This window comes from Neolamprologus brichardi, chromosome 16 (genome assembly GCF_056152115.1).
Source record: "Neolamprologus brichardi isolate AB-2024 chromosome 16, ASM5615211v1, whole genome shotgun sequence".
Classification (NCBI taxonomy): domain Eukaryota; kingdom Metazoa; phylum Chordata; class Actinopteri; order Cichliformes; family Cichlidae; genus Neolamprologus; species Neolamprologus brichardi.
Window position 1 is genome coordinate 2,280,478 of NC_142119.1, and position 27,784 is coordinate 2,308,261.

At 41.2% G+C, this 27,784-nt stretch overlaps 1 protein-coding gene across 3 annotated transcripts in view; it reads left to right on the forward strand.

Moving 5' to 3' along the window:
• Positions 1–298: 298 nt before the first annotated feature.
• The window catches only part of lrrfip1a (leucine rich repeat (in FLII) interacting protein 1a), a 52,168-nt gene continuing 24,682 nt past the window's right edge, over positions 299–27,784 (forward strand). For all 3 annotated transcript variants that reach the window (XM_087830123.1, XM_087830120.1, XM_087830122.1), the window contains exons 1-3: positions 299–346; positions 447–879; positions 22,284–22,370. In XM_087830123.1, the coding sequence (XP_087686249.1) occupies positions 790–879; positions 22,284–22,370 (177 nt within the window). In that variant the 5' untranslated portion in view covers positions 299–346; positions 447–789. The remainder of the gene's footprint in view (positions 347–446; positions 880–22,283; positions 22,371–27,784) is intronic.

A 27,784-nucleotide genomic window follows, 5' to 3' on the forward strand; every position in this document is an offset into this window, starting at 1 on the left:
TTTCTTGTGCCACTTTTATTTTAACTATATATATTTATTGTAGCGTGTACTATTTTTAATCTTTATCCTGCTACTGCAACACAATATCTGTATTTGGACTTCATTTGCATGGACCCCATTCTTTTTTAATCTATTATATCCATTATATTAGAAGTTCTCTGCATCTTCAAAAGTGTCCAAACCCAGTGTCATGGTGGCTTCCATCGTCGCTCCTGTCTATGTGAACTGCGCAGTGGCCACGTTTCCGACAACATGTGAAAGCAGCTTGCCGGAGCACAACCTTTGAAGTTTTTCAGGGAGACTTTGCTGCAGTGAATCCAACAGGTGGTGGAGACACAGCGCTGCTGTACGAGAACGAGACTGCTATCATATTTTCACACTGTGTTGTTTCTACAGTTGGTGCTTATTTCCTCAAAAATAATCTTCTACTTCTTTTATGTTTACAGTAACAGGGTCAGAAACACCCTAACAGCACAGGAGCGACGCTCAGGTGATCATTTGTGACCTGAATGCGCCGCTGCACGTGGAGACAGCGCGCAGCTTTGTGAAGCAGACTTGGTCGCGAGCTCGTGCGTCGCTGCAGAAACACAGGAAGAAGTGTGAAGACGGATGTATGACAATGAGGCACGCTGAGAACCGGAGCAGGCAGCCCGGGTTTGTGTCACTGACTCCGCGTCTTTAACTTGAAATCTGTAGAAACACATGAGACGCACGAGCCGCGGGTCTGTGTGGATTACCGAAGTCTGAATTAATCGGCACCAAGTGGATTTAAGCGTTTAAGGGGACGACATGGGGACCCAGGGGACAGGACGGAAAAGGTCCACTAAAAAGGACAAAACGACGGCAGAGGACGATGCCCTGAATCTCATAGCCAGAGAGGTGAGTGAAGGGGAGACAATAAATCTTTACTGAGGGGGGTTGGAAGCAGTAATGTAACTTTTAAAGAGCCCCCAAACCTATTTAATCACACTTAATCACACTTGAAGGCGCGTTTGCGTTTTTGTTCCGCATGAAAAAAAACATTTGTGTGTTTAATGTCTGATTTAGTGTGTCCACATGTGTAATATTGGTCATTGTTAAAAATACGCAGACATTGTCCCCAGTTTTTTTTAAACATCACTTTCACCTGATACCGCTGCAGCAGGGGCGTTTCCCGTGGGGCACGGGGACCCTCATGAAATCGGTATTTCATCAGCAGTGTAGATATTTGCTGGCTGCAATTTTCACATTTCTGTGCAGAGGGTATTAGGTGACCGTACAGGAGTTTAAACGTGTTTTTTATTGAATAACTTTTTTGCAAAGTCATCAAAGAACTATTTAGAACAGGGCTGGTCAAACTGCCACAGCTAAGGGCAGTCTGGGCCCCTGTAAGGAAAGGAACACGTTTTGTGAACAGCTTGATTTTTAACATGATGCACAAAGTGGAGTTTAGCAAAACTCAGGACTAATTTCATCACATCACAAAATTTCTTTACACACAAGTGGAGTGACATATGCTGAAATTGAGTAAAGATAGAAATACCAGTTTATTATGAATCATTAAGACAATGCCTCTTTTCTTATTTATTTATTTTTTGGCTGGAGGCTGGGGGTTTAGCTTCCCATTCAGGACATAAGGGGTCAGGCTGAGATGACTGACAGCTGGTTCTGGCCCCCTGAGCAATATGTTCCCCCATTGTAATTCAGACACAGTAGGTTCAGGTATTTTTGTGAAAAAGCATCTGCATAAATAGAGTTTAATATATTCTAAAGTGAAACAGAATGGCGACAGTCATGGGCTGCATCCTCCTGAGGCCGCATTTGTAGACCGATTACGTCACAGCGACGCGCCGAAGGCTGTCCAAATTCGTAGACTCCTCCGAATGCAGCCGACAAATGCGTCCTCCTTTTCCCCGAATTTGAAGGATGGGTCGGGTGTGTCCTTCTTGGCCCACCATATCCCAGAATTCATAGCGCGGCCCAGCCAAGCTCCAGTTTCTGGCAATGGCGGCCGCTACTAAGTTTTTAAATTACTCTTATTAATCTTTCTGGGCCACAAAATAAACTTTAAACATATTTTCAGGCGAGAATGTGGGTTAGCTCGTTGATAATTAAAAATGAACACAAAAAACAGAGAAAGATTTCGGGGTCCATTTTCAATTTTCGTGCCATGGCGCTGACAACCGGAAATACTCTGAATTAAGGGCGGGAGTAGATCGAGAAGGCTAGACCGTCATAGCCGTTTACTTCCGGCCTACCCGACCTCCTGAGGACCCGGCCCACGTAGACCGCGAAGGCCGGGTCCTCAGGAGGATGCAGCCCATGAATTTGGACACGACCCGTCGCAGAGATATCAGCGGAAGTTGAAAAGGGCTAGGAGGTTGCGTAATAACCACATGGTGGTGCAGTGAGTCAGAATAGCATCTGATTCATTATTCCAACATTATTCCAACTGGTGTTAGTGCAACGTTTTTACAGAATTTATGTTCCTATCAAAATCGTCGACGACTAATTTAATAGTCGACGTGTTGTTTGAAGCTTTGTAAGATCCCAAAAGACGCAGGAATAAGTAGTAGGATTTAAGAGTGTAATAACGGACTGAAACAGAAGATGGCAGCACTGCATGTACAAGGATGCCAGCTGCCGTTAAACCCCGAAGAAGAAGAAGCAGTGTCCGGTATCGTAGTGTGTCCAAATTCAGGAACCACATCCTCCTGTGGCTGCATTTGTAGGCCGATTAAGTTACAGCGACACAACGAAGACTGTCCAAATTCAAAGACTCCGACAAATGTGCCCTTCATTTCCTCAGATTTGAAGGATGGGTCAGGTGTATACTTCGTGGCCCAATCTATCCCAGAATTCATAGCGCGGCCCTGCTCAGTTTCCAACAATGGCGGCAGCTAGTTAGTTTTAATATTACTCTTATTATTCTTTCTGGGTCACAAAATAAACGTTTACAATATTTTCAGGCGAGAATGTAGCTGTGTAAACCTCAAATATCTGCTCAGTTTATCAAGACACCACATATTTTCAAAAGCGCTCCGACGTTTTCGGAGACGTCTGTTAGCCACTAGCTCGCAGGGGGCTAGGCTAACTAGAGCCGTGAGAACACCGGACTCCCGGCAAATTGTTTTCAAACCCACCGCTGTCTTTCGCTACTCAGGTTAAACATGATATATAAGTCACTTAGATAACTTAAAAATGTTATTGTTTGGCATTTTTCAGTATTTTATTTGTTCCTGAGTAAATCGGTTTGGCTGAGATTAAAGTTATAGTTTTTACACAGCTGAATAAACATCAAGCAGACAGCTGATTATCAGAAGTGTGAGACGCTCAAGAATTTACTCCGGTGTCCTGTTATATTTTAGATAGCAAGGAGTTTATTAAACTTCACCGAAACAATCTGCAAATTTCATTAAAATTTAATAAACTATCATCTTGTCTTTATTTTTAGTCAGCACATACCTTAAACACTTAAAGCTGTAAGCTAATGATAGTTATATAAGAGCAGATGCTGCTGGTGCAATAAGCTGTACATTTTACGTCCAATGGATGATGATCTGATTAGTCGACTAATCGCAAAAATAATCGGTGACTAGTCGACTATCAAAATAATCGTTTGTGGCCGCCCTAATGAACACCAAAGCATTACGTCATCTTTCAAGATAGTACATATATAGTACAAAATAATTTTAGATGGACCAAAAAAGACTGCAGTTCTGGTTAAGGAGGACAGCTCTACCAAATCTTTATGGTAAAATGCTTCCACCACACTGTACAATACGTCTGTCAATATTGTCTGGCCTCCCGATATGTCAGTCAGGCTCAAATTATTATAAACATAACCATAATTGTAATCCACAGCTGACTGTAATGGCTTGCTCTACTTACACGAGAAATTATTTCATGTGCTGACCTGCAGGAATTGTTGAGTTCTCTTTCAGTACTACAGAACTGTGGCTGGCAGTCGCACGTTGTTGTCTCTTAGCAGGTGCCGAAGTCATGTTATGACAGGTTTACGCTGCTTCAAAGTTCCTAATCCTTTTTGTTATTATGAGACTGCTAGTGAAGGATAGATCTAATGTTTTATAGGAGAAGTAATGCCCAGTGGGTCTTCAGGACTTAAGCCAACCTGTTTGAAGTGAACACTTTGCTCCTCTGAGGTGTAAACCTTAAGCTAAGTATCAATATTAAAGTTTAGCTTCAAGATGAACTACAAGAAACAGTAAAACCAGACATTTATTGTTACTAAGCAACACTGTGGCCCCTTTGAGGATGTAATTCTCTTTGTTTATGAAAAAACTGAGGATCAGACATTCGGTTTATTACTTTCCCTGCTGAAAATAACTTTTCATATTCTGTGCGGCTCCCGGTGAGCCAGCTCAGACAACTCTCTGTTGTCTGAGCATGATTCAGAGCCACTTGTCTTCAGTTAGGAGGAAGTTGGGTTTTTGCTAACACAACCCGGATGTTTCAGTGAATTTGCATATCATTTCTAACAGTCACACTCTCTCGTCTATTCTTCTTCAAAACCGTGAATGGCCATGGTTGGGCAGTTGGAGTGTTTGAATGTTATCTTTACTGCTTATTTGACTGTTTACGCTGCTGTGGGGAGGCTGAGGTTGCACATTCCTGTAGCTGGTAGTGGTTTCTTCTTGCTGCAGCAGTGTTACCCGGTTGAGGTTAGAGGAGCTTGACGGAGCTCATGAAGCATCAGCAGCAGATACGGTATCTCCGAGGAGGAGATTGTCTGTGATGGATGAATCGCATGTGTTTGTCGGGGTTGGGAGGAACGGCGGCGGGTTGTTTTCTGTGTCTTTAAGCAGCAGCTGGGTCGAGTCCCTCACTGGCTGTCCTCTGACAGAATGGTATGTCAGTGCTGATGAGTTGGCCCACTCTGCAAAGAAGCTTTAAAAATAGATGCTCCTGGAAGATCAGCTGTTGCTGCACCCCAGTTTTAGAGCGAGTCTGTGGGTGGGGGTGGGGAGTGGGGGGTGAGGGTGGTTGTTGCTCGCCAGCTGGCCGTCACACAAGCCTGAAAGGAAGAAAGACTCTGCACAAGATAGTGCAGCCAGCTATCTGCGGCTTATCAGAAATATTATCCTGTACATTTACAGTATTAGAAAGTGAGAGGAAACTGTCAGTACTGTAAACTTGACTACTTATGGAAGAACTGGGAGGAGAGTAGACAGCAGGAAGGAATGTGAGGAATGGATATCAGGGCATTAGTTATACCGTGCTTTAAGGGAATCTGATTCCTGTGTCTGTCAAACAGTTTGAATCATGCTGTAAACATTAATTTGTACTGTAGCGCAAGGATAGAGGATGGCACGCTGAACTTGGTGATCTCTCTTTAAATCCTAATAAGACGGATTCAATTAATTGCCTTAATGAAAGTGATATTGAATCTTAAATATTGTGATTATATTCTTTTGATTACAGTAAAATAATCTATGAATTAAAGAAACCCTGAAAATGATTTCCATGTAGATGCTTTAGTTACAGGTGCTGGCTCACAGTCACAGGGGGATGCTTGAATTAAACGGGGTGATTGCTCATGTTAATCGTAACACTCCACTTGCTGTAGTGTGACCAATCAAAGTTTTCTGCTGTGATAAAGAGTCGAGGGTATCAGTCAGTCAAGCAGATAAACTGAAGTCTGTCATCTGGCTGCTCTAACAGCAACCTCTGTCAACTCTGATTTAGATTACTCATGTTACACTGGTTTGAAATGCTTACTTGCTCAGCAGTTATTACCCACAGAGGCAGAAGAGCAATCCCACTGAGTTGAACTTTTCCACGATGAAGCTGAAATTTGTCTCTGCTGTGGGAGTGAAGTTTGGTTAGGATGGTGTCATCAGGCCAAGATTTTAATTTGGGCAATACTTTGGTTTTAAAATAACCTTCCCATCGACCTCAGCAGGTATTAGCAAGCTGTTGATGTGTCGTGTTTCCCGAAGCTTTAGATTTTATTTGTATCAGTGGGGATGGGAAAAAATATCAGTTATAAATTTCTCCTCTGCTTTTAGTTTATTAGTATTTCTTGACAAATATGTACCTGACCGATGTAATCAGCTGCTTCTCAACTAATCAGGGCTCGCAAAATTTCAAAATCCCTGGTAGCCCTTCGGGCAGGGACTCTTCAGTTTTTGGTAGCCCAAAATAAATTTAAGTAGCCTGAATAAAAAAGACAGCTTGTTTTTGATTGATGTTTTGTTTCCTGTTTTGTTTCAAAACATTAATCAAAAAATTGTTGAAACACAAATTACAACATTGTATAAAAATTACAATCATCAACTCAAATACTTGGTTCTAATTGAACAGAAATTTCTATGAACTTGTAAGAACTGTGTAGGACATGAATCAGTCTGTGTCAGATCCTGAATTTGAAATTTCCACTGAAGTCACGGGTAAGAGGCAAGTGGAACCAAGATCTTTGGCCATTTGCTTTTTGAAGTTTGCAAAGACTGCTAAATTGTGCCAGTGGTAGTTCACTGTTTGCAACATAGTACGCTGTTCTAAACAGCTTTTTCAGGTTGATTTTTAGTTTGTTATTTGCAATTGGTGTTTGTTCTGGGAAAGATATTGCAGACTGAGCAATAATGCATTTCTTGCATTTCTCATGGGTTCTAATGGGGGCCTTTCTTAAAATGACTGGTCCCAGTAACAAAGGCGCTTGTCGACTCAGAAATCGAGGGAAAACCAACAACACACCCGGCAGAACATTATGTTATTTACACGGGTGCACAAAAGTGGTCCGCATGTGCGCATTCGCTGTCAAAATAAAAGACGGGCACCAGATATTTTTGACAGCATTCACTGTCAAAAATACATACAATTTTCTGGAGGAGGACAGACATTTGTTTAGAACTCTTAAAGATGTTGAAGAAGCAAAATCATTTAAGCAATTACTTCCTCCACCTCCAAAGAAATGTCAGAAGGAGTCCGAACCGCAAAAGAAGCGCGTATTCTCGGAAAAGTGGTTGCAGGAGGTGAGCTGGCTTCAAACAAATGATGAACGCACAGAGATGTGGTGCAGAATGTGCTGTGAAAATCCCACTCTAGCGGACAAAAACAGCCTTTTATATGGACGCAAACGCGCGCTGCAACTTCTTATCTTGTGCGTGTTTTTTATTTTGGCAGCGAATGCGCACCTGCGGACCACTTATGTGCAGCCCTGGTTATTTAGCTCGTCATATTGCAGCCACAGAAATTCTTTTGTGCATGAAACCATAAAGCTGCACTTTCTTTTTGCCTTATAGTCTGATTTGCCATAACTTTTCCGTTTTGTGGTCACTTCTTCACCCTGACCTGTCTTATTTGGCTCAGCAGAACTAAAATATATATCCTGCTGCTTTTACACACGCACTCACATAACGCTCAGCGATTCTCTGCGCGATCAACCTCTCACATGTTTAAGCTTGTTGCGGGAGATTTCACTTATCATGTTTCCATAGTAAGCTAACGATTGATAAGATGATGTCAGAGGAATTGGTGCGCAAATTATTGTGACTCACCGATCAGTGCTGTCGCTCTCTATACACAGTTCGCGCGATTGCAAAGTGAAAGCAAAAAAGCGAAAATTCAAACGCGATTTCAATATGTCACTTATTGACAGTGGCTCACCGATGGCTCACCGTGGCTCACCGATGACATAATTACCCAGCTACATTTCCGAAAGAATGCAAAAGCATTGACATATATTTTTCTATGATAGCCCGACGGGCAGGGCAGAGATAGATTTTGGTAGCCCGACTGGAAAAATCGCTAGCCCCGGGACGTCGGGCTAGCGATTTTGCGAGCCCTGCTAATGCTATGTACACAAGTATTTTAATAAATGTACACTTAAAGGGCATTTTGGATCAATGAAAACTGAGCTTTTCAAAAGTGTTCAGACTCTTGAGAACTTTTGATTGGCCAAAAATATGTCCACAGTTACTGTTAAATATGCTCTGTAGTTTCTCAGAGTGCTCAAGCTTGTAGTGGATCTCCAAACAACGTCTTTGCAGAGGCAGGTGATCAATATCAAAGACACTGACAATGAGATGTTTCCCCAGCTGAGAATCTGAGGAAGAGCTTCAAAATGAGAGTCACGAGTAAACTGATTAAATTAATGTCACATGGGTGGCTCCAGTGGGAAAGAAAACACTGGGTGTTTTCTCCTCACGCTTAGGTGTAGGCTTGTGGTCTTTTGTTATAAGCTGGTTTAACCTGCTGCAGCTTTTTAATTTGGTCGTTAGAGACTGATGAGTTGATAATAAAGCTCGGAGGACAATTTAGTAAAAATGATTATTCAAATCCCGTAATACTGCATGTTAGTGGAGGTGATTTCAGCTTGTTTATCTACAACTGTCAGTCCATCATCTGCTTACATTTTGTTCTTCTTCTAGTTTTTGAACCGGAGGTCATCAGCACAAATTTGACTGCATGAAATTGTTAACAAGCTGTCTTTGACAGTAATTCAAAAAGAAACAAGCCTCATTGGTCACATATACAATCATACAGAGTACAACATGCAGTGAAATGCGTCGTGTCCGAGCTGTGACAGGCTGCAGACGTAGCCGCGCCATTCCAGGGCTTGGTGTTTGGCACGGGGGGCCTAGCCAGGACCCTTACTGGATACTGGAAGGGAATCAAACTTGCGACTTCGGCTCCAAAGGTGTGTGGTCTTACCACTACACTATCCAGCTAAAAACAGTATATAGACTAAAATAAGGAGGTTTTACTTTTTGCCAGGCTCCTGCTGTGAATAGTAATGTTCTCTTCATCACTGTTACATACAGGTTACACTGACTCTTTGTACCATTATTTTGGTTAACAAAGGTGTTATATGAAAGTACAGACTGGCCCATGTTTAGCTTCAGTTGATGTCTTTTCAAAACAGGAAAAAGATGTGGAAATAAAGTTGTAGCACTTCTGCCTTCACTTTGTGCTAACAGCTATAGTTAATTTCAGAAGGTTTTAAATGATCTTTAATCAGCAATTTATACTAATTAACTTTAAAGTTCAGATCACGGAGTTAATGAATAATTGTTTTAAATAATGGTTGTTATAATTATTGATCATAATACTTGTTATTATTTTTTTCCATAATTGGACAGTCTGGGTTGACTTTGTTGAAGTTGTAGTGACGTGTGTTATGTACCTTTACCCCCAGTGTACCAGCTATTCCCCTCAGGTTGGTCTACTATTGGTTTTCACAGTTATGATAGGAGCGCTGGAATCTGACCAGAAACAGACTGTGGTAGAGACTTTTCTGCAGTATGAACTACACCAAAGATTACACCCAGCTCTGTGTGCCTAAACCTAAATACGTACCTGAGTCTGTTTGTGTGAACTTAGTTGGCCTGTGAATTCTGTTAAATTTTAGTAGCGAGCACCTTTGATAAATATTGACTGTAAGTTTAAGCAGCTTGTATTCCTAAATTCCAGTCAGGTGCTGGAGAGTCAAAACAGAGGCTGATATCTTCATGACAAGTAGCAGAGTACAGCCAAGGTTATTTACTGCTCTCTCACACACACTCACTCACTATTCTGAGGTTATTAGTTTTCATTCCTAAATCTGATCTGGTCAACGTGGATTATTAACACACAATAACAATTGAGGTCCACAGAGCTGACCTTCAGAATCATTATTCATATTTTAATCTGATAATGTAATGAGGTCAACTCCATTTCAGATACTTTGCTTGCTTCAGAACAGCCAGCTGTCAGACCTGGCCCACTGAGCTCAGTTTTAACAGCTGGAAGTCTGAGTACATCTCAGTGCAAGATCTGGGTGAAAAATTAAGACGGCTCATTGAATGATCCTACAAACACGGAGAATGTAAACATGGTTCTGTGCAAACTGTGAACTGAATATAAACATTTTTAGTTCAGGACCAAAATTGTTGATGATAAAAAGGCAGAAAAAAAAACATTTCAGCTACTTTTACAGCTTTTTTAACATCAGAGTTGGAGGAAATTTGAAGGTGAAGATTGAAGGTGTCCTCAAAATGCTACTTTTGATCCTTGTGATTGCTTTGGACTTTGTACTAAAAGTTGTTGGAAGCTGTTTTGCAGCAACTGCCTTGTTTTGTTGAAGTAGTTAATACATAATGTCACTTGTTGACTATATATAACGTAATTAAGTTCCTCACTCTGTGGATGACCCTGGTAGTCCAGCTTCTGCTCTGCAGCCTTGATGAGCTCAGTGAAGCGGTGCCAGCTCTCCACCTGCTTCAGATTCTGGTTAAAGCAACCATCCAGTTCAGAGAGTCACTCCAGAGCAGAAGAAGGGGGAACTTCACTAACCTTTAGACCAAGGCATCCGAATTGGAGTTTGTCTGAAGCATCTTGAATGACATTGAGGACTACCGTTACAATTACCTGAGCAGCCATCTCCTAAAGAAACAGGAGACAGGAAAGGATAAAGATAGCTGTTTTGCAGTGATTGATAATTTCAAAATAAGAGCGAGGAGACTGTCTGATAGTAAATCACATTGGTGTGTTGAACAGATGGAAAAAAAAATCTAAATACATTTAAGAATATTTTGTCAATATAATCAGATGGCCCTCCCATTAAAACATTGACTTGTTTTTTGTGCAGCAGCTGGATTTGTGTTTATTTAGGTAGAATTGAATTCAATTGAAAAGGAGATTTTTGTTCTCATAGAGACTAAATAAAGGGTAGAATTGAATTCAATTGAAAAGGAGATTTTTGTTCTCATAGAGACTAAATAAAGGATATAATTGGTCCCTGTTGGTAGGGAAACACACACACGCCCATAAGCACAGAAATTATTTTGCTGTTCTTGGATTGTTTCCATTAATGCGGCTAAAAATGTTTTAGCTTGGCAGTAGAAGAAAAGCTGAAGGAGCAAACTGAATTGTCATTGCTTTGAGTGCAAGTGAAAACTTGTTGCCTGTAGTAAGTACAGCTCTAAAAACTAATGCAGAGTTGCTGGTTGATTTGTAGTTTTTCCAGTCATTACTCTGTGTGTTGGTCAGTTTAGCACTTTAGTCCACACCAAACTAACATCTGTTGGATTTATCACCATGAAATTTATTTCTTACTCAGGATGTCCAAGATGTTATGTCACTGCAGTTTGTTCTACATGATGGTGTTAATTACATCACATCTAATATTGTTTAAGCTTCCAGGACAAAAACTGCTTTGACATGTTGCTTCTTCAGATCTGTTTTCTCTCTGCTTCTCACAGACACAAGGAAAAAAAAGGTGTGTGTGTGTGTGAACGGAAACAGGAAACAGGACTACGTTATTACTGACTTAGGAACTTTGTGGTTAGATCACTGTTTCCTTTAAGTTGACTGCGTAGGAATGCTGCTGTCTGGAGCAGCAGTCCTCCCAATATAGAAGTAGACTACTTTAAGGAGGTGTGCATCATGCCCTTATGTATACAAGTTTCCTGAGGCTGTGTCTGGGTACAGCAGGGAAAAAGAGTAAAAGTGGAAGGATGTTACTGGTACAGAAGGTGGTACTGTGATTTGAAGTATCATACTATTAGATTAGATGTCTATTTAGATTCTTTTCCTAGACATTTCTTGCTAAAGCCTCGTTCCCGATGTCATCAGATACCTCATGAAACATCATAAGCATAACTGATTGTAGTCTTTTCTCTTAGCCACACTGTACTGAGTAACTGACAAAAATATTGTGCGGTTCAAGCCTCGTATTAGGCTAAACAGAAGACGATATGTAAAACCACTGCAGGAATACCAGGTGATGGCGTAATTGATTATCACTGTATTATCTTACAATCTCTCAGGGTTAAATTAGAGGACAGTCCTGCCTCTGTGAAAAGCTGACAAAGTTGCTGTAAATCACTTCAGAGAACAAGCATGTGAAACCGTCCCAGCCAAGTCTGAAAGGTCCATGATTGCGTACTCGCTTGGAACATGTTCATGATATCCTGTTGTGAATTAAGCTCAAATCTCAGGAGTCCACTTGCGCTGTTTGGAAAGAGATGGACCAAAAATTTAAAGACCAACAAATCGGGGGTGGGCGTCCTGCATTTTGTATCATAAGTCAGGTTTGTACTTAAAGGGAATTGACATGAAAGATATTTTCAAATGTTTTCTTTTTAGTAGGAGTGCTAGATGATGTATGCGCCAGAACGTGTTATGGAATAGTGATAATATCAGCCAGCCTGGCCTTTACAACTTGTTCAATGTTGATAAAAGCAGAAAGGTGACATTCTTTGCATACCAAGAAAAACTGTTTTTGTGACATAATGGTTGATGATTTGTTATAAACTATGAAGAATGGCTCCAATAATCTCAAAAAAACCAAAAAACCCTGAATATCGCTGATGTTTACCCTCAGTTACCAGTACCAGATCCATGATTCTGCATCACTTACTCCACAGCAGCTTGTCAGGCTTTATGTTGAGACTCTGTTTTGTCTGCAGGAGTTTAAAGAGACAATCTAAACTGGGGATTAACTTGCCAGGTTGGCCTTGCGTGGATCTCAGAAGCTCAGTGAAGCGTTTAAGGAATTGAGTATTTAGAGTGGATTAGTCTGAGCCCTGATGATGATGAAGAAGATGAAGTCCACCACACAGTCATGTAGGGACCAGGCCAGAAAGCCACACAGTCCCTCAGGCAGAAACAGCCGAGTTAATCTTTAATGCTGGGGGCACACATTCATACAGTGAAGGCCACCAGTCCAAAGGCACGCTGAATAAATAGTGCGGTTTTGTAATTCTGCCTCTGTTCAGAATAAACACCCAATTTCAGTTGGGTGCTTAAGGTTTTTTGACTTTTAAAACCCCTTCAGTTAAGGTGTTTCCAGCAGTGAACACCCATTATACCATGAAGTACTCAAATATTGTTTCTATAAACAATTACGTGGATGCAGTTCCTGATATGTGAATATACAAAGTGCTGGCTTCAGTTCAGTTTGCCCTGCCTGACTCATGTCTCCATAAAAGGAAGTGGCTTGCCTGTGTGTATTAGTTTCCTCTTGATGACATCACCATGTGCACGGCCCAATGTAGATTGTTATCACAAACTCCTTCCTGTTTATTCCACAAGGCTGAGTTTCCTCCGAAGTTCAGGGAGCGAGGTGGGAGGTGGAGAGAGGTTTGGGTGGGGTAATTGAGTGCAGATATAGCAAGTTATTAGATCAGGTAGATTTTTGGGTGGGTGGGGGATGGGGGTAATGCACTTAGACCAAAGAGTGCTGATGTCCATGAAAGAAGGCCCAATGTTTTCCTGAAGATCCTGAGAAGCAGCTCTGTGACCAAAACCCTCACTACAGCTATGCCAGCATAACGCAGCAGCATTAAGTTACTGATTGTTTGCTAATGACTCAGACGGACATCACCATTATCAGCGAGCTAACTGTCGCTGGAGAAACATGATAAAGCACCCAAGGTGTTCAGCTGGTTTTCAAACTTCTGAGTCCTAATCCAGTCAAGCATGTGATCAAGATGTGATCAAGATGTGGTAATGTGAATGGAAGTGCATAAACCACACAGGCTCCATCCAGATATTGTATATAAAAGATGGACATAGAGCAATTTAAACCTCAACTTTAGTGTTTTTGCCACCACCATGTGGATTTATGGGAGCCAGAAGTATTAAGACCACATTTGGACCAGAGTTTGGAGATCTAAGTTAACCGCTAATGCTAGCATGCTTGGCTAACAAGCTGTATCCATAAACTGTATGAGTGCCACATTTTTGGTCAGGTTGTTTTGTTAAACACCAAAAACATGGCTGAGAAATTTATTCAATCTTTCAAATTAGCAGAGATGAGGCCTAGCAGCTACAGCCACCTGATGACACACCTGCTAATCAAAGCAAACATGTCGCCAAATTTACAGTTTTAATAATATCGAACCTGCTCAGCTTCCACCTCTGGTGGAGTTGTTATAAATAAGGAAACTATTCACAGAAGTCAGAACCACAAGTGGCCATTAGAGAAACTACAGCTTTTGGCTCTTTTGCATTGGAATTAATTTTTTTATTTTTTATTTGTTACCTTGTATTTTTTCCAAGAAGTCCCTTTGAGATCAAAATGTCTGTATGGTAACAGACATGCAACAAACATCATGTAAAATGCAGCTCATATTCTATGATACACAAATGCCCACAACAAACACACTCTTAGCCTCTTACAAAAAACAACCACACTTCCTTCATTACATTCATTCCTTCCTTTAAACTCAGCATTAGATCAAAGCTGTGTTTCCTGTAAAGGTATTGCCTGCCTGAGGTGTGTGGTAAGACAATGCAGATTTCTACAGATCTATGAAAAACCCAGCAGGTCATGTTTTAGCTGCCACAGGACCCGAAGGATCCACTTCCAACATACTAGTGCCAAACACTTCAGGATAGCCCCAGTGGTCATATGTAGGTTCTCTGAGGTGTCAGAGCTGAATTGCAGTATTACACGGGTGGTTTTACTGTTGTGGCTGAGTGCTTGAAATCTGTTGATGGCCAGTAACATTTTTTTTTCACTTCTCTTGGCCCTTTAGCCTGCTGACCTTTCAGCATCGCAGTTACATCAGATTCATATTTGTCAATAACTGCATGCATGTAGCCGCCACGTCTCTACAGTAACATATTTGGTTAAATTATAGTACACTGTGTCACTGTGTCTTTTTTAATTTGTCCAAAGCATCACTTGTAACAGCTTTTGAAGATGGGCAGTAGTGACTCTGTTGTCCTGAGTTCATTAAATCACATGAATGGGAAAGAATCCTAAACTGAGATGATCAACCACATGTTCCTTTGAGTGACAGAGGAGCATGTGGTTGTTTGTTTTGACTGGTTTGCAGTGTGATGAATAGGGAACAGGAGCAAGTATCGGAAAATAAACTTAATGTGCCCTGTTGGCGTTGAGCTCCCTGATGCAACAACTGTTTTTGTGGTCTCTTAAGCAAACCCGATCATCCTCCATTTGTTGGTGTCACTGCCCACAGGCCAGCAGTAAACAGCTTTGTTTGAAAGTGTGATTTAATTAAGAAGTATATCAGCATTTGTAAATAAACATGTCACAGAAATTACTCTCTGCAACAAGTCTCCTGTTATTCACTCACAAAGCTACATTTTGCAACTTCCTGTGAGGTGTTGTGTTCTCCCATCATGCTTTAGGGGCGCTGGGAGTTTCAACATAAACTGTTGCTGCCTGAAGCGCTGTGGTCAGGCAGTAAGAAGTGTCCTGATACTCCCACAGAGAAAAAAAAACAAGAAGATAGATTATACCCAGTTGGAAACGCATTAAAATAACTGAAACAGGCATCATTTACAATATGTCAGTGACTAGTTTGCAAACAGAGTGTTTGTATATCATTTAAAGTATGCACAAAGCGCTGAAATGTAGCTCTGCCGGTTTTATCTCATGTCCTCGGTGTTCAGACCCAGCTGCCTCCCTCGTTTTATTTTTAGACATGTCTGAAGCATATACTATTTATTTTTATTCCCGGCTTGAAGTAGCTTGCCCAGTGGCTGACCACTTTGTTTGCAATGCTGAGAGCTGTACAGCTGCTCCCTATGTTTGTGGTGCAGCCCGGGGTTTAGTTGCAAGGCTGTGTGAGCAGAAGCAGGCAGGAGTTTTCCTTTTTTCCCTGGATGTTCTGTACTTAACCACAGTTCATTAACCCTCTCCAGGCAGACGTTGCAGATTTGCAACAGTTAAGACCTAACAACCTGATTACCCCACATACATATTTTATGAGTTTTTTTTACTCAGAAGTACCATTGCAGGACTTGGTTGTGCATTAGCAACACAAAACTTAATTTGGGCCTGAGAGGGTTAACATGTATGGGTGGAGGGAGTTTTAATCAAGAAGCGCGATGGTCGGACACTCGGCATTTTCCCTTCAAATTTGCATTTATGTGGTTTGTTTGATAATATAATTTAATCAAGTGGAACCAGTTATTACGGCCTCAGTTGTTTGGGTTTGTCATTTATTGATCAGACTGTTGTCATTTCATAATGACCTTAAAAGGCAAATTATATGACAAACAAAGAGCTTTCAACACAGTCTTGAATACAGACTGTATGTAGAGGATGGATGTAACCTTTAGCCTTTGACATGTAGGTTTTGTTTTGTTTTTTGGGGCCAGTGGGAGTGTGTGGATCTGACTTAGAAATATGAACCCGATGGGCTCATATGGTAGTGACCTGTCAATTACAAGTTAGGCCTACCTGAAAGAGTACACGACTTTTTGTTGTTGTATTTTTTTTACAGTAAATCGGACCAAATTCACAAAACTATCATTGAGTTGCATTAAATAATAAATGTTATTTAAGTACCAACATTAATGAGCAACAGACATTTTCTGCAGTCTGATTTGTTTTTGTTTCTTAAATCAGTCGCTGTCTACGTTTCATGTGAAGGAATTTTTGCTTAAAGCTCTACATTCATCTTTTTCTGTCATTGGCTGTATATTTAAAAATAGCAATGTCCCATTGGTTTGTTGACTCATGTTGATTGGCCATCTTAGCTTTTTGAAACCAGATATCACAAATAAGGGGTGAAACTGAGTGACAAACCAATGAACTCTACACATGGTCACTACACACCTATAAGGTAGTTACTTCTTTCTCATAAGGCCAGCCCACTGTAAAGTAAACCCTCTGTTAACCTCTATTCTGTACCTAATAGAGAACATAATATAATATATAAGCAGAATCATCAAGTTCAAGAAGTTGTTTACTGATGCTATTAATCGAGAGAACAGAGGCCCATTTTCCCACTGACTTCTATACAGAGTTTTAATAGCAGTCATCCCTTTCTGACCATTAGAAAGAATTGAAACTTGATGGCAAGTTAAGTATTTTTTGTTTTGGTGCTGTAGTTCTTCATGGTCTGTATTTTCCTCTGTGAGCACATGTGGAATCGTCTGCTGAGCTCATCAGGTTTGGAAACAACGGCTGGATTTGTCCATTTGTGACGTCCGTTGAGTTGACTCATGTCTATGGCTTCATAGTAAGCTGAACTTTCTTCCAGCCACTCCCTTTTAGGCAACATCTGGGAGGCTTATAAGGTTCTGCAAAGAGGAAATAAACTTTTTTTGGTACAGTTAGTCATCACCCTCACCGTACAATGAGCGAACTGTGTGTGAATCCACCTAACGATCCCTTCTCATTTTAAACACAGTCGAACAGAAATCAGAGTTATTTCTGTGCTCTCTTTGTGGAGCCTGTCAGCACTCGTGGTCATTAGAATAACCACCCAACTTTGGCTGCTGAAGACGGGCATGCGGGGCGTGGGAATCCAGCTTGCTGGAGACAGTCAGACTAGGCTGGCATTCGGCTCTTGAGGACTTGGTGCCCTGAGAGGCTGTCAGGAGACTCAAGGGATCAAGTTGACAGAAGCCAGAACTATAAATTTGACCTCTCTAGGTACTTAAGTAAAACATTATTATGATTAAAATGGAATAAAAAAAAACAATCTCTGCAACTTAGAGCTAGAAGGAGGCTATATAATCTTCCTTTACGCAGTATGTCTTAATGAACCTTCATTAAACTAGGGGGTGAATCATTGTTTTGGTTTGGGGTTTTTTGCAGCTACGATTGTGGCTTCTAATGATTGTGAAACTATGATTATGGGAATAAAATTATTATTATTTTTGCATTAATTTTCTCTCCAAATCTCTCATTTGGTCTTACACAATAAATTGCGCTCATCAATCAAGGAAAGATTATGAAAATACTGTGTGTGAACTGTCATCTCTTTTTCAACCCAAATTATTCTATTTAAAATTTGAGGGTTTATAACAAAACAAACAATAATGTTTGTTAAAGTGATGAATAGCTACATTAAATATCTGAGATTGCCATAATTGACCAAAATAGTAATTTATGATTTTTCCACTGTGAAGTATTCCCACTTAAACTTGTGTATTTTTTTTCTTCTGTCGCATCTCCAAATCACTTTAGAGCACTTTAGAGCATCCCAGTTTTGCACTGAACTAGCTCACTGTCTCTCAGGAGGGCGGACAGCCCATTGACATCATGCTGAATTAGAACAGTTTGATAGAACCAGAGTCCATGTAGGTCGGTATAAATAGCCTTAGAGGAGGAAAGAGAAAGGAGGTATGGTTGTGTCTTTTGGCCTAGTTATGTGCATCTTTTTGACTGGAGGCTGATGCAGCATACACTCGCATGGAAAGATGACCCAGTCTGTTACAGCTGCTCGCATCATGTTGGATTCTTTAACTGAAAGCTGGTACCCCGTTTAACTGTTTATTACTTGAGCTTTTGCTTTTTTGTGTGTGTCTTGAGTTAAGCTGTTGTGTGCTTAAGTACTGCACTCTATGGCCATACAGTAAAAGGGAAGGCAGTAATGTGGTCATGAGGAAATAATTCACACCTCTTAGTGTTGTGAAGGTTTTTGAAAGGCGGGTTCCTTTAAGCAGTTTGTGTCTGAAATTTGACTTTCAAAGTTTTAAAACTGAACAAGAAGATGAAAGAAGAAGGTCTCTTACCTCATCCTGAAATGAGTGAGTTTTCTGTTTTTCGATATGAAATTAATAATTCCCGAGCTTCCCAAGCTAGGCGAACACCTCAAGCATAATACACTCATTTGTCCTAAAACATATCACAAATCCTGGGAGTATAAACCATTTTAGACATAGGATTGATAACCTTTAATATAAATTAATCAAAGAAATAGACTACAAGTTGGAATTGAATGAAAGTGGATAGTGGATGTTCATATTAAGCATGACCAGAGTTTCCAGTAATGAAGATGAATGCCAGTAATGACCATGAGCCTAAAGTTTAGCCCTCAGACTCAGCTTTAAACAATTTTCCTTCTCTTGTCTCTGTATGATGTCATTGAGGGGATACCCCAAAATATGAGCACAAAGCTCTGACTGTGAGCACAGAAGCCCCACCCACAGGCTGTTCAACATTTTAAGATATGTAACCAATCAGAAGAAAATGTATTTAACGTGAGGGAGGAGCTAAAACGACTCATTTCAAATAGAATAAACTATGTTAAGGGACTTTTTTTGAACTGTGAATCATGCAAAACTACTTGAGTAGAGTCAGAAAAACGAAATTTGCAGACTGAAATTAAATGAAAGGGACACTTCAACCAGTGCCGATGCTGATTTCATCCCTTCATCACACCATCTTTTAATATTTAGCCAGTGCAAATATGAGTGTGATACAGCAAACAAACATCTGACCGGTTATATGTAGTTTTCCCAGCTGGCCTGTAATTAAAGGCACCAGTAAAACAAATTGGTCTACACAATAGATGCTGACTGCAAGGCAACCTTTGTGACTTGACGGGAAAGTCTAATGCAGTATCCAATTGTTCACATTTTTCTGACACTTATTGAACTGAATTGTGTTGCATTGTGTACAGCACTATGTGCCCACCCATAAAGATATTTCCAGCGATTCATGCTCTCTAATCTGCCTGTTGCAGGTCTGTTTTGCTCTTGTCTTTGATCTGAATTAAGTTGGTGGTTGAACCATTGAACAACCTCACTGACAGAGTGGATAAAAAGCACTTCACCCCAGAGCCTGCTGTTTGATGGAGCAACTGCGTACCAATGCTAATGGAAGTTTTTAAGTGCTGTATTTATGCTGCTCGAGGTCAAACGGACTAATGCCATGTTACTCTTCTGCCACCTCTAATTTCATGGAAGAGAAACTGTCTAAGAGGGAGTTTATGTGTGCATACATAGTGTAGCTGTCAGCACAGGGAGTGTTTTAGATGGATTTGTGTCTTAAAGCTTTTGGTAGAAATGCAAAGAGTCCCAAGGACAGTGAGCACTGACTTGGAGGAAATGGCACTTACGCAGGCAGTGAGTGCAGCACAGAGTCAATATAGACTCCTGCATCATCATTTTTAGGAGCCTTTCAAAAAGTTCTTCATAATTAAGGCATTTTGTTTTGGGCTTTTTTTTTTTATCATTATTTAACAATGTTTAGTTATTTGGCAAGACTTATTCGGGACAATTCTTTTGAGTTGGAAGGTCCTGGAATGCATTATGGTGGCATGGCTCGCATTCATGTGCAGGAGGTGCTCGGCAAATAGACACAGTTCACTGCAGGGCAAAAAGCATCTCTACTGAGGCAGCGACCAGCCTGCTGTTCAGATGGCTGATGGCAATCCTCTGTTGCCCGGCTCCATACCTCCAAGACATCTTAAGAGCAGATTCAAGCAGATGGTCGCTGTGTGAGTCATTCTGTACACTTCCTAGTTCATAACTTCTATCAAGCGGCCATAGCATCACGGGGATCTACACACTAAAAAAGCAGGTTTTAAGTAAGTCATGAATGCTCCCAGCACTTCAGTTAGTTGTAGTTCATATTTTCACCTGCAGCTTTGCTGATCAAGTCAGCTTTAAATCCAGATGTTTGCTCGTATAATGACAGCTGTCAAAAACGGCTTATTGGTGAACCAGCGGCATCCATGACCCAGCATGAATAACAAACAGATGCCAGTTTCAGTTTCTGTAATATAACTACAGCTTTACTGTGGAGGAAGCCTGGGAGGAACTGCTGTGTGTCTGTTTTTGGTGAGCTTCACCACATCACCACACCTCGCAAAGGCTGCAGTCAGTTTAGTGTTTTATTAGTTTTGAGATTAATAAATGTCTAAATGTTGTACAAGGTTTCCTGCAGAAAGCACTCACACTGAATTTTTCTTTTCCCCCTCAAGTGTGCACTTTAAAGTTGTTTAAATAATGCAACAAACAGAATTAAACGCTGAATCATAAAATAGTCAAGTGACATAAGTGGGAGTTTTGCCCACTCATCACTTCCCAAATGAGACTCTGTGTCATGGCAAGGCATCAAAGACACATGAACTTTAACCTGGACAATTTCAGAATGATACAGGAATATAAAAACCTGGATAATAAAGCAGGATAATAACAAAGCGAGCGTGCAAGTGTTGCTGACGGCATGAATACAAGCTGAATAAAAGTGACTGAATAACTCAGAAAGTTTGCTCAGCAAGCACTGCTGATACGCAGCGAACATGCTGACATACAGACCAAATGCTGTTCTTTCTTTTAATGTACATATTCAGAGAGCATCTTCTCTTCTTTGTGCAAAGGAGAGGAAATTGTTAAAACTAAAAAGTGAAAACAATGGACTAAGTGACGCAGTTTGAGCGTGAACATGAGACCTGCAGAGATGTTGCGTAAAGCTTTAATATCCCTGAGGGGCCGTTTGCTTTATATACTCGAGTCCAACAGATTAGAGAAATACAGTACAAGCTCCTGCTGGCAGAGGGAAAGGGCCACAATTGGTTTAAAGAAGCAGCATATGGAAGAAATTACTCAGTGTGTCTATTATTGGTGCCTTCAGGGAGCTCAAACCTTTGCCCTGATGGAAGCATCTGGAGAACAACATGTAAAGGATGCTGGGGGCCAAAACAATGATCTGTGCCTTTGATAAGACCCTCATTTCATCTCATACAGAGGCTGAAGTTTGCTAACGGCAGCGCAGGAATCTAGCTTGACAGTTTGCTCCCATTTTAAGACTGAGATGAATGTGCTTCTGTTATCTGCGGTGCAGGACGTCAGTGTTGTTGATGACAACACAGATTTGGCCAAGCTTGTTTGTATCCCCTGGTGAAGCTTTTAATGAATGCAGACACGTGTGTGTGAGTCCTGAGCTGAACTTTGTTGATAGCGTGCATGTGTGTGTGATCGTGCTTTCTTCTGAAACCGACTCTGTATTTAGTGTTTTCCTGTTACTCAGTCATGGTGACTGACATTGGGGAAATGCATTAGTGCAGCGGTATGAGCTGTTACAGTTACCCCGCCTAGAGGCTGCAGCCGTGTAGTGTCTACCACAAGTTAGAGGAAGGAAATGCTTACACACACGCACACTGTAACACACACACTTGCAGCACTCTCTGAGAGAGAGAGATCCTTTTAAGGGAAAGACCCTGCTCTCGCCTGAGTGCTGAGTGGAGCAGAGGCAAGTCTTTCAAATGTACGGGGGCCTAGGAGTCTCACTAGATCGTCTGCTTCTAAATAAAGTCCATGAGATCTGTTCAGAGTTCAAATGATTCTTGATGTCCTGTGTTTGTGCACTGCTTTATTGACTGGTTTTTAGGGGCTGGTAGTGTCCCCCTGTGATATTAATCTTCAGCTGTGTGACTGTTTTTATTTCTGTTTCCCAACAATGTGTCACAAAGTTCCCAAAGTAACTCTGTCAAGGAACTGGAGCTCTGTTCACATTTGTGTTGAACATTTATAGATGTGATGTGTGTGAGTTGGACTAAGTCTGCTGCTATCTCACTTCTCCATTTTAAATTTTCTCTCTCTCTGTTTTTATTTGCCCCCCCCCCCCCCCCCCTTTCCATCCCAAGGCTGAGGCCAGGCTGGCAGCAAAGAGGGCAGCCAGGGCAGAGGCCAGAGAGATCCGTATGAAGGAGCTGGAGCGACAGCAGAAAGAGGTATACAAGTCAAAATACCCCATGACACGTGACACACGATATGGCATAATACAAAACTTCATGTTAGGACAGATATGCAAGATTTTACATCCGTAAGAGTTTAATATTTCATGCTGAATCTAAACAGCGGAGCACTGATGGAGTTAAACAAGTATTTCTGCTGTCTGTCAAATGGCTAACACTGTTCTGAAAAACAAAAGGATTTAAGCAGACTTGTTGTTACTAGACACTTGGTTTTGTTTGGACCGAAAGCATTTCCGGTCAGCTCTGCTTTCTGCTCTTAAGCTGACTCTTTGATCCTGTGGGTCAAAGGTCAGAGGAACTGTGACTGCAGCACTTCTGTCGAGCACTGCTGTCGAGATCCAAGCAATCCTTGCCGTTCATAGAAAGAGCATTCCTGTGGATTTCATTTGGATTGATGTAAAATGTAGTTTAGACACTGACGTTTGATTGACTTGTTTAAAATTCCTTCATTAAAAAACCTCCAACAACTATAGATGATGTTGTTCAACACATTGAATTTATGAGTTGATTCGAACCATAGACTGTTACCATATAAATAAGATGGATGTAACAAGCAGGAAGTCACTCATTAATTTTTGGGCTCCCATTCTGTAGCCTCTAGCTGAGCATGTTAGCAATCTTGGCCTTTTGAAACCAGATAAGGGCGGATCTAAGGAGTCAACCCCTGCTGGACATGTTAAAGAATCCAGCTTTAAGGCTTTCGGAAAGGGAAATTACATCTATTATTTATGTACTAAAACAGCGCCCCCACCTATACACAAACATGTCGTAACAAACTAATTCCTTAGTTACAAGGTTTCTAGGTTGGCTAAACATCCAACAGCTGATACTGAGGTTAAATAACCATAGCAAACGAGGAAGTCCTCCAAAGTTCTCACCAATTATTCTTTCAACAAAACCTTTTAAAGTTAATCTGAGCCCAGGCTGATACAGATATTGACACGTGGAAAGTTTTTGAGTAACATAAAATTAGAGCTTTTTCTTCAGACACCATGGTGCACATTTCCTGTTAATTAACCGTCACATGTAAAGGGCTTCTTCCAAAACAATCACAACAGTAATTTGCATTAGCTGTTATAAACTGTACACGTTTAAAGTGTCAGAAAGTCTAACCTGCAAAGTTGTTTGTTATTGCATTTATATTTTTGTGGCTTTGTCTCTTTGGGTAGCTAAATGCAGTACATAGTATAACACTGACATAACTTATCCCAGATATTAGAAGGCCCTTAATGTGATGCACTACCTTCCTGGGAAGTAAGCAGTGAATTGAATCTTTGTTTTGTTTTTATTCAACATGTCCATTTTTACCAATTTGTTGTGGAAAACTTGTACATCTCTCACAAAAAGAGCAAAGAACCCCATAAATCTCTGTACTGGACCCTCGGCAGCTCCAGTGTCGGTGCTGCCGTCCGTGCTGTGTTCAGGTGCAGCGCTGAAAGGTGTTTGGATGTGAGCTCAGTGCTGTTACATGAGTTTTTCTTTCTTTGGTCGAGCACCTCTGATCTGAACCACGGGGAGTCTCGCTTTTCCGAGCTCACTATTATTAGTCAGTAGTAATCCTGAACACATAAACAGACTACAGACTGCCTAGCACCTGTGGAAACTCAACTCAAAAGTTGCTCAGTTTCTGTGTGAAGGGATTTTTTTATTTGTTTGTTTTAAAAAAGCAGAAGAATAAATGACAGTGAAATAATTGTCTGCTGTGGCAGACGTCAGTCACAGTTTCTGTACTGTTGAAGCATATTTCTGGAAATTCAGTCGATAAACTTTATTTCCTGTGCTTGAGCACACGGACATGGAATCTCTGGGGGTGTTCTGGCTGTCTCGCACTGTGACGTTAGCAGACATCCCTTTGGATTCTGTGGGTTTCAGGCTGGAGCCACAGATGCTGTATCAGATTGAGATGTGGGGAGGTTGAAAGCTACTTTGCTACGTCCCTCGAGCAGTTTTTGTGGGTGCATCGTACTGCAGATGGAGGCTGCTGCCATCAACTCCTGCAGTCACTGAGTGCTGTGTTTGCTCCAAAACAATAAGTGCCTTCATAATTTCAAGTGACTGTCAACATTAAACTTTGTGTGACCAGAGTTCACTGATTTTAGTAGACAACATGCATGTGCTTCCGCAGCTTCAGCAACTTTTAGGCAAACAGACACAGAGCAAAATGAGGGCCAGTTTAGCTCACTGGTTGAGCAGGCACCCATACGTGCCTTATGGCCTGGGTTACTGTGAAGCCCCCCCTTGTGCAACCCAAACACCTTTGACCCCTCAGGGTATAAACACAGAACCTCATAACCACAACATGAGCAGCAGATCCTTCAGTTTCATTCATGTCACAGACACTTGGATACCGATCATCACCGTGGGCATTTTTGGTCACCGAACCATTCCTGGGCTGTGTTTTCAGTGTGGCTGAGGGTGTTATTACGCTGTAGGAGACACTCAATGGCACAGACTGGTGGCCTCAGTAATGGTTAGGTGGGACAGCGTCCATATTAATACCAGGTCACTGCATTATACTGAGACAGTCTGATGTTTGTTATTCACAGAAAGTAGTATTTTACATCAAGCTGAACCTTTTATTCCTCGTCAATATGGAATGCCTATTTTTAAAAGATAGATTTTTAAGATTATTAGTAATTATAATATTAATTTATTGTTATTTCACCAATCAAAACACAGGTGTCAAGCCTGAACAATAATCTTCTGCATGTACACACACACACAGGTCACATATGCCAGATTAATGGTCACTGGCAAGCTGAGTGTGTGCGTGTGTGTTTGTGTGTCCTTTAAACCTTTTAGCCGAGTTTTAAAGTAGCTTAGCAGGTTGTGCTCTGTGGTCCAGCCCGCAGTGGAGCAGTCGTTGTTGTTATTGTTGTTGTTGCCGTATCGTGGACGCCAGCGATGGGTTGCTGTGCTCTCGGCCACCTTCTGGATTTTTGGATGTTTCCTCATACGCTGAAGACAGAAGTTCGGAGTGGATTATTAGCAGAAGCTTTGCAGCATTAAACGCGAGGGGAAATTCAAACCTTTGTTGCTCCGAGTGCTCTGAGCTCAAATCTCAGCGTTCTGCCATACCATCAGCCTGCCTTCGTGACTGGTCATGGTGTTACCTGGTGACCGCTGAGGGATGCGACCTTTCCTGGTTTCCTGAGGGCAGCAGGACGGCCGGGCGGCGGCTTACCGGAGGGGGGCTGAGGGCTGCCCTCACCAGGCGCCCAAAAACCCCTCCAATTAAGGAGGTGCGCTCGGTGAGTCAAAGGGGACCGGTGCTGGCATGTAGGCTGATTGTGTAACTCGGTTGATGAATGGGATTATGACGGTGCCTGGCTCACTTGCTAATAGGCTGTCCAGACACATAATAAGAGATAAGTAAGCAGACGAGATCCCTCCAGTCACTTCCTAATCTGATTAGACTGGACACTGGTCATTTTTGTGCAATATTACGCTCTTTGGAGTTCAACTCTTTCATTTTTAGACACAAATCAAATTCTCTTTAACTAGATTGTAGTATTCTTATTGCTTTGATCTTAAAGCAAGATCAAAGTTCACAAGGTCAGAAGCGTCTGAGGTTCTAACAGAGGAAGTTTCTGGAAGATGTGTGCAGAACATTAGAGCTGTGACTCTGCAACGATATGAATTATAGCGATATTTATAAATAAATCTGACCTTTATAACTCACTTTCACCTTCTTAAAGTTTAGTATGACTTTCCTGAGTCGACAGCATATCTGTGAGGTTATCGGTGTGGGGACGTGGCTTTCCATTTCAGGTTAATTATGAATTAGGTGAGAGGCAAGAGGCCGTTCTCCATTGATCACCTAAAAGTGCTGCTGCTACTACAGCGATGCAGCGGGCAGAGCGGTCATCTGCAAATCGCTTTGTGATGACCAGAACTGCAAAAGTGGCCAATCCATTTATTGGGCAAGTATACAAGGGAGACAGTGGTAGTAAATCTGGATTAAAGCACTGGGGTAGAAAGTACATCATTGAGGGTGGGGGTGTGTTTTTAGTGTGTCCTGCTGTCAGCAGAGTTTTTAAAACAAACTCAAAAAGGCAGTGTGTAGGGTTGTTTTAAATTTAACAGGTAATGTGTTGGTCTCACTGGTGAAGGAATAACGTATGTGGGAGATTTTAGGAAATCTGATTGCAGTCTTTCCGTTTTGACCCGTCACGTTAACATCAGCAAAACACTAAAAGGATGAAGGAAATTGGAGGCTGCAGAGATCTTTATTTTACTTTAAAAGTTTGCCAGCACAGAACATCTCGAATAACAACCACTACCAAAATAAATAAAGCCAAGGTTAATTGTATTTATCGGAATAGTCAAACAACCTTAATTTTCCATAATTTCCTCACACATTCCAAATTTCAGATGGCAACACCCACAAGTGACGCAGCACGTCGACCACAGGAAACACTAAGAGGGTCTGAGCCTGCCTGCTTTGATTTGATCTCTTTAGTCTGCTTTTATTAAAATAATAACAACAATAAAAATAAAAAATGTAACACTTATAGCAAAGGGTTAGGAGCACAGGTTCCTGGACCCCAGAGGGTTTTAGGGGTTTTTGTTTGTTTGTTTGTTTTTGGACATTTTGTACAAGCTGCTGATGTATTTTCATTTTTCATCACCCAAATTACAATGACTGGGTCTCCACTGTACTGTGTGGTCTCAAGAGCTCTGCTGATGATGCAAATGTGCAAACAAACAATTTTGCACTAAGAAAGCATTAACAACTAAATATCTTTTAAAATCTGGAAGGTAATTTCAGGAGGATTGTTTTGTTTTGGGTTTTTTTTACATCAGCAGACTTTTTTTTTCAATAGACAAGCATCATCTTCATCATCATCTAAGGCAACCTTCAGCTTCCTGAGGGGAAAAACATCAAGTAGCTTGGAAAAGCAGTGAGCTTCAGCTGCAGCATTTTGGTGACAACGTAAAACACACATACTCCTTGTTTTATATTTGCATATTAAACAAGCAGAGTGTAACTGAAATGGTGATCTTTCACCTGGTTCACTGTTTCCCTTTTGTTTCTTCTCTTTATTCTGAGATGAGTCAAGATGCAGCTCAGGGCTGCATCTTTAATTTTACTGCATATGCATTATGTTTCTGTCTACACAAGCATAACGTTTATTGTCCTAGGTGTCAAATCTACTTAACCTAACAGGAAAGTTTGAGATGTTTTGTAGAGTTATTTTTATTTGGAGAACCACCTTGTGGTTGTGGTTCTGGAAGCCCTCTGTACCAGGATCTCTCGAGGTCACGTGGTTTTCTCTGCTATGTAGTCGTGGTTACACAGACTATGTGAAAGTGACATTGTGGCACTGGCACAGCTTTCCGTCACTGATACCAACGTTACAGGAGCATGGGAAAATGCTGTGAAAGTG